A 7032-nucleotide genomic window follows, 5' to 3' on the forward strand; every position below is an offset into this window, starting at 1 on the left:
AATCCCTTAGTGCACTGGGATTGTTTCAATAACGATATTGTCAGTACCGCCATAGAAAAAAGAAGATTCCAAACGCACATTTTGCAATGCGCATTTGAATAGGCATAACTGTGTGGTCAGGTCGTGCACAGTAAAGATCTACTTTTGTGTGGGGTGTCTCAAGTGTGTCGTGCTTTCGTCACACGCATTTTAATTTCTGTTGGTAAATTCCAGTGTAGCGTTAATCTGAACAGTGATGATCTTTCATAGAGACCTCATTTGAACTCGGAGAAAGGCTCTTCATTATTTGCGATTCGAAACCTCCAGTCGAGCTTCGACGGATTGACTATGCGGAGTGACTCCCCTTGAATTGACTCAAAGCGGGACTCGACGGTTCGCACATTTTCAAAACAAATGTGGCATGTTTCTCGTGTTCTATCTTCACTCATCGGGGAGTCTGATACTAAATATGAACGGTAAGAATGCTCTGAACCCTACACGTATTATATCCCCATCGTTTTTTCGTTCACATTTGCCCAACATGTTAATTTGCTGAGCGGGGTTAATGTCGTCTGCTAGGCTACCTGCCAACCTGGGCAATGGAACGACTGCAGTCTGCACTGAGTCTGTACGCATGAGGCAGGCTGCTTATAAATCTTATATATGGTACGAACGTTCTGAAACTTACACGTTTTCGATTACGATTGTTCTTGGTTTGAAATAATAATTCTGAAACCATTCATTTACTGAACTGATGTAGTCGTATTTCTGTGTTGTCTGCTACAGAGTCGATCGAGTCAGTCTTCCAAACTGGTCTAGCTGGTACGTTATCGGAATAACACTTGTGTTTTCTGTTAGCCGCTGGGAATTGTATACTAACTCATCATTTGGTAATGTGGATGATAAGCTACATGCCACTAACACGGCATATGAGAAGAAGGCTAGATGCAAGTCGGCGAAAATTAGATGAAACACAGCGGCTTCTATTTTTTTTAGATCACTGGCACTGGCACAGGCACATGCAATCTGTCAGAAAAAAACCCACTTCTGCTTTAATTGAGAAGCAGGGAATTTATGGTCATTTGGTATTGTGGAGAATATAAGCTACATGTCATTAATTAATTCTGAGGATGAGAGCACAGTCTTGCTTAGGCAAAGGGCGCAAGAATACGCTCTGTGGAAAAGTTAGCGCACTCCAAGAGTGCGCTAACAGTTTTAGCGCATCGCCTTTAGCCAATCAACTGGTTCACATCAGTCATGTGACACCAGTACTTACTGACAATTATTATTATTATTATTAAAAGCATCCCTCCACACACCAAAAATAAATAACCGTTTTGCTATGTGTGCCCAACGGGGAGTGTTTTTATGACTTTTTAAGACAGTTTTGAAATCCTATTCTGCAGCCTGGCTGTTGATATGTTGGTCTGTGTCCATGTGGAGGGATGACCTTATCCCATGTGGAGGGATGACCTTATCCCATGTGGAGGGATGACCTTATCCCATGTGGAAGCCAGAGCGTCAGATTGTGAGTCCAATTGTTTGCCAAAGAAACCTTTTGCCTTGAAGATCAGTCTCGGTGATCTTGGTGAATTAAAATCATGGCAGACATTCTCTGTTTCTGCCGACTTGTCAAATCGTCAACCCCTTCTCGAACCCAACCCGACCTTCCCCGACTACCACGTCACTCGTCAAACCACAACAACCCGACCTTCCCCGACTACCACGTCACTCGTCAAACCACAACAATCCGGCCTTCCCCGACTACCACGTCACTCGTCAAACCACAACAATCCGACCTTCCCCGACTACCACGTCACTCGTCAAACCACAACAACCCGACCTTCCCCGACTACCACGTCACTCGTCAAACCACAACAACCCGACCTTCCCCGACTACCACGTCACTCGTCAAACCACAACAATCCGGCCTTCCCCGACTACCACGTCACTCGTCAAACCACAACAACCCGACCTTCCCCGACTACCACGTCACTCGTCAAACCACAACAATCCGGCCTTCCCCGACTACCACGTCATTCGTCAAACCACAACAACCCGACCTTCCCCGACTACCACGTCACTCGTCAAACCACAACAATCCGGCCTTCCCCGACTACCACGTCACTCGTCAAACCACAACAACCCGACCTTCCCCGACTACCACGTCACTCGTCAAACCACAACAACCCGACCTTCCCCGACTACCACGTCACTCGTCAAACCACAACAATCCGACCTTCCCCGACTACCACGTCACTCGTCAAACCACAACAACCCGACCTTCCCCGACTACCACGTCACTCGTCAAACCACAACAACCCGACCTTACCCGACTATCACGTCACTCGTCAAACCACAACAATCCGGCCTTCCCCGACTATCACGTCACTCGTCAAACCACAACAACCCGACCTTACCCGACTATCACGTCACTCGTCAAACCACAACAACCCGACCTTACCCGACTATCACGTCACTCGTCAAACCACAACAATCCGGCCTTCCCCGACTACCACGTCACTCGTCAAACCACAACAACCCGACCTTACCCGACTACCACGTCACTCGTCAAACCACAACAACCCGACCTTCCCCGACTACCACGTCACTCGTCAAACCACAACAACCCGACCTTCCCCGACTACCACGTCACTCGTCAAACCACAACAATCCGACCTTCCCCGACTACCACGTCACTCGTCAAACCACAACAACCCGACCTTCCCCGACTACCACGTCACTCGTCAAACCACAACAACCCGACCTTCCCCGACTACCACGTCACTCGTCAAACCACAACAACCCGACCTTCCCCGACTACCACGTCACTCGTCAAACCACAACAATCCGGCCTTTCCCGACTACCACGTCACTCGTCAAACCACAACAATCCGGCCTTCCCCGACTATCACGTCACTCGTCAAACCACAACAACCCGACCTTCCCCGACTACCACGTCACTCGTCAAACCACAACAATCCGGCCTTTCCCGACTACCACGTCACTTGTCAAACCACAACAATCCGGCCTTCCCCGACTATCACGTCACTCGTCAAACCACAACAATCCGGCTGATACCGGACAGGGGAGACGCTTTCATTCAGCTAAAAGGGCCATATCGATGACATCGGATGGAAAACTTTCATAACAGGCATTGTTAGAATTAATGCCGACGGCAAGAGGCAATATAGCAATGGAGAGATAGTAGACAAATCCATTGGTTGATTCCATTGGGTGTGACAAAGTGCTGAGAGATTGATTGTCTGTGTGATATATTGGCGTGCTCTTATCACGGAATTAAGCTGAAGAGTTAAGCACTCAGGGTATTTCGATCATGAAAGAGATGATTACTTGTGAGAAGACCATTACTTAATACAATTTCTCTAAATGCGATATTGTGTTACTTATTTCCCTTCCGTGTATTTCTGCCGTAAATGTACAAATCATTATGGCTTCACGATCGTGTTCGCCGCACGCGTATCTGTCCAGGCTGTTACGCAAACCGAGAGCATCCTTCCCATTCGTCACAGGACAAAGTCAAGCAGCCTCAGTGAGTTTTTGTGTCGGGATGTCTTTCTTACTTTTTTTTTTTTTTTTTTTTCTTTCTTTCTTTTTTTTCAGATCTGTGATGGCTGACAAGATGAGTTACACAAAAAGAATTGTACAGTCAACCCTGCCTACAACGACCACCTGTATGAGCGACCACACGTGGTCGTTAAAGACAGGCGTTCGCTAAGCAAAAAGTCTAAACATCAATGGACGCATGCAGGAACGATGTTTTTGGTTTTAAAGGAAAGTACATTACTTTATGGCAGCTCGCTTTCCCCAGGAAGAAAGCAGCCCGAATTTAGATGAGGGTGACGTCACAGGACGATATGATACCAATACCAAAAATGGAACGGTGAATTATGTAGAACAAAATGTCGTCCATGGGAGTGGTCGCTGTGAGTAGGTGGCCGCTTCCGAGAGGTGGCCGTAGGGACAGGTTCGACAGTACCGTTAACGTGGATGACAACTATGAAATGGAAACTTTCTGGATGCCTCGAAGTGATAATACTTTTCCGTGTATTTCTGTCGAGTGAATGGCCACTATCGGATGAAAACCTTTTCAATGCCTCGAGGTGACTCAAAATCATATAACTTCGACAGATGGCGGCATATAAACGATATAAGTTATGTAACTACTAGCCATGCGTGCCACATATTGTATACAATGCAAACCATATAATTATACACAAATCTAGCCGTGCGAGCGGCAGATTATATAAAACATAATTAATTAAAGCGATTTTCCTGAAAACAAAAATATATCCCCAAAACTGACCATAATACATTAAGGGCAAAGCCCACACGTGCCTATGCGAGTGTAAGTCGGAGTCGCAGCCCACGTACGCAGAAGGAGAAATACAAACATAAATGTGCGCCTTCGAAGTAAAGACGACGAGGTAAATGGCGAACATTGTTTTAACAAAACGGGTATGTACGGAAAGTCCGAACAAATAAAACTACAGAAAATTATGAATCATTGTGGAAACATCAGGCAAAAGCGTACAGTATGCATACTGTCCCATACAATCAAAGACTGTAGAGTTCACTTTCTCTGTGCGCTGAACAGTCTCTAATACAGTAGTCAAGTCAAGTCAAGTCAAGTATTTTATTGTTTTGGGCCCAGAGGGCTTTGAAACAAAGATATAACTTTAACAAAAAAAGGTAACAAATCAGACAGTTAATATATGTATATATACATATATGTAATAGATCTGAATATATATGTTCCGTAATGAAGCACAGGGGCTGGTGTATAGTTATTATCCTTCATTGTCTACCATCACAAAAGTGCTCTGGAATAGAAACATCCCATGGACGGGCGCATTGGCCTGGTGGATATAAGACACCGGAAGGTCGCGGGTTGGAATCCCTGCCGCACCTGGTTGGCTAAGGGTTGATATTTTCCCATCTCCCGACAGCAACGTTTCAACACTAGGGTCTTCTTCAAGCACATAGACAAACAAGGCAGAAACAAGGAGAACAAACAAACAAGGAGAACAAACAAACAAGAAAACAAACACAAAGACCAAAACAGCGAGAACAACGGAGAGCAACAAGTCTGAGAATTGACCACACGGAAAAACCCCAAGTACAAGCAGGCCGATTAAGCAAACAAGGGAGACAAATCTATCCAAGGGCGACGACCGCTCAAAGCTGTCATGCTTAACATCAATCACTGTCTGGCATCATAAATAAAAACTCCGACCTACCACGAACATAACACCTCCATAACAATTCCGAGCAGGAAACGTCAAACAGTAATAGGCACAAAAAGACGAAACAAGGGCGGAAAAAAACACTGATAATTTATGTAGAGGTTACATGCCGAGTCTCAGTGATTATTAAAAATAATGGTCGAAGTTAGCGGATCATGAAAAATGCGAGCTTCAGCGAGCTTTTTCATGACCGCGAACTGAGACCATTATTTTTAATAATCACTGAGACGAGGTGTGTAACCTCTTTATTCCCCCTTTCTTCAGTTATTCAAAGAAAACAGGAGTTTTTGTGCGAAAGTTTGATCGAATCCGAATCACTCAACCAGTCAACCTGCGCAGGCGATCGATTAATGCGCGGCTGTATAGTTCCATGCAAATCATTCCATTCTGTTAACACTTCTTGTCAGTTTCCCTGTTTTAGACTAAAATCAAGTACACAGATAAGCTGGTATTCTGCTGTGGCGGTAAAGGCAGATATTGTGTGTTCTGTTTATGTTTTAGTATCGCTCAGGATAATGTTCTTTGTCAAATGAGACTAGCAGACGAACTTTTGCACCCGTGTTCCAACGTTAATTACTGTATGAAGTTCAGTTTTCTGGGGAAAATAGTGTATGAAACCGCTTTATGTTGTTTAAATTGATGAGATGTGTGCATTTGGTTGCGTGTGATCTGTTTATAAAATGAAATATTGTTGAAAACTGACCGTCGGATTGCAGTCAGTGTTGTCGAAGAAACTGCGTTAAAAGAAGGGGAACTACTCTTGTCGGCTAGAGTATGAGTTACTTGCCTTGGGAATTTGCTTGTGATGAACGGTTTGTGCACGGCAGATCTAGATTCAGAAAACAACAACACTCATGGATTTTATTTGGAGATTCATGTGTTCAGGCCTGTAGTTGTTAATTTAAATGCGGTATGTTTGTATTGTTTGCTCCAGAGATGTATACTTCGTACGTATAGAGCGTTCGGAACTTTTCAGTCGCAAAAGTAGTACCAAAACAGAACAGCTTCTCAACCCATTGCACTATCGAGGATTCAGGCTGTTGCTGGCTCGTTATTTGTTTGGTTGCTGGGTCATTATCGAAAAATAACTAGCTCTACAAGTTTACAGGAGTAAAGAAGCAGAGGGGGGAATAATTAACAATAACACGCAATAAATGCAGAAATGAAAAATAAAATTAAGTAGATGTGCATTGCCAAGGCACTGCATACCCCCAGCGAAGATCAATCGTCCGTCTCTCTCTCTCTCTCTCTCTCTCTCTCTCTCTCTCTCTCTCTCTCTCTCTCTCTCTCTCTCTCTCTCTCTCTCTCTCTCTCTCTCTCTCTCTCTCTCTCTCTCTCTCTCTCTCTCTCTCTCTCTCTCTCTCTCTCTCTATGTCTCTCTCTCTCTGTCTCTGTCTCTGTCTCTGTATCTTCTCTCTTTCTATCATTACCTCTTTCTCTCTCTCGCTATCTCTCTCACGCACACACACACACACATACACGCACACAACCACACACACTCACACACGCAAACACACTTACACCCACACGCACACATCCACACACACAAACACACACACAAAACACACACACACACACACACACACAAATACTTACGCACACAGACCCAAACAGGTGCCAACACAACAGCGCACTCTCTTTCTCTCTCCTTATGTTGAAAAGGAAAAAAAGGCTGAGAGAGAGAGAGAGAGGGAGAGAGAGAGAGAGAGAGAGAGAGAGAGGGGGAGAGGGAGAGAGAGAGAGAGAGAGAGAGAGAGAATATGAGAGAGAATGAGAGAGTCAGACA

The 7032-nt window shown here is 44.8% G+C and overlaps 1 protein-coding gene across 1 annotated transcript; it reads left to right on the forward strand.

Annotated features, from left to right (window-relative positions):
- The first annotated feature begins 1470 nt into the window (after window positions 1-1470).
- Window positions 1471-3057, forward strand: LOC138957329 (putative uncharacterized protein ENSP00000383309). The gene has a single exon (XM_070328456.1). It carries the CDS (start codon window positions 1471-1473, stop codon window positions 3055-3057), a length of 1587 nt encoding a protein of 528 aa, XP_070184557.1.
- The last annotated feature ends 3975 nt before the right edge of the window (window positions 3058-7032 follow it).

This window comes from Littorina saxatilis, unplaced genomic scaffold (genome assembly GCF_037325665.1).
Source record: "Littorina saxatilis isolate snail1 unplaced genomic scaffold, US_GU_Lsax_2.0 scaffold_373, whole genome shotgun sequence".
NCBI classification, from domain to species: Eukaryota; Metazoa; Mollusca; class Gastropoda; order Littorinimorpha; family Littorinidae; genus Littorina; species Littorina saxatilis.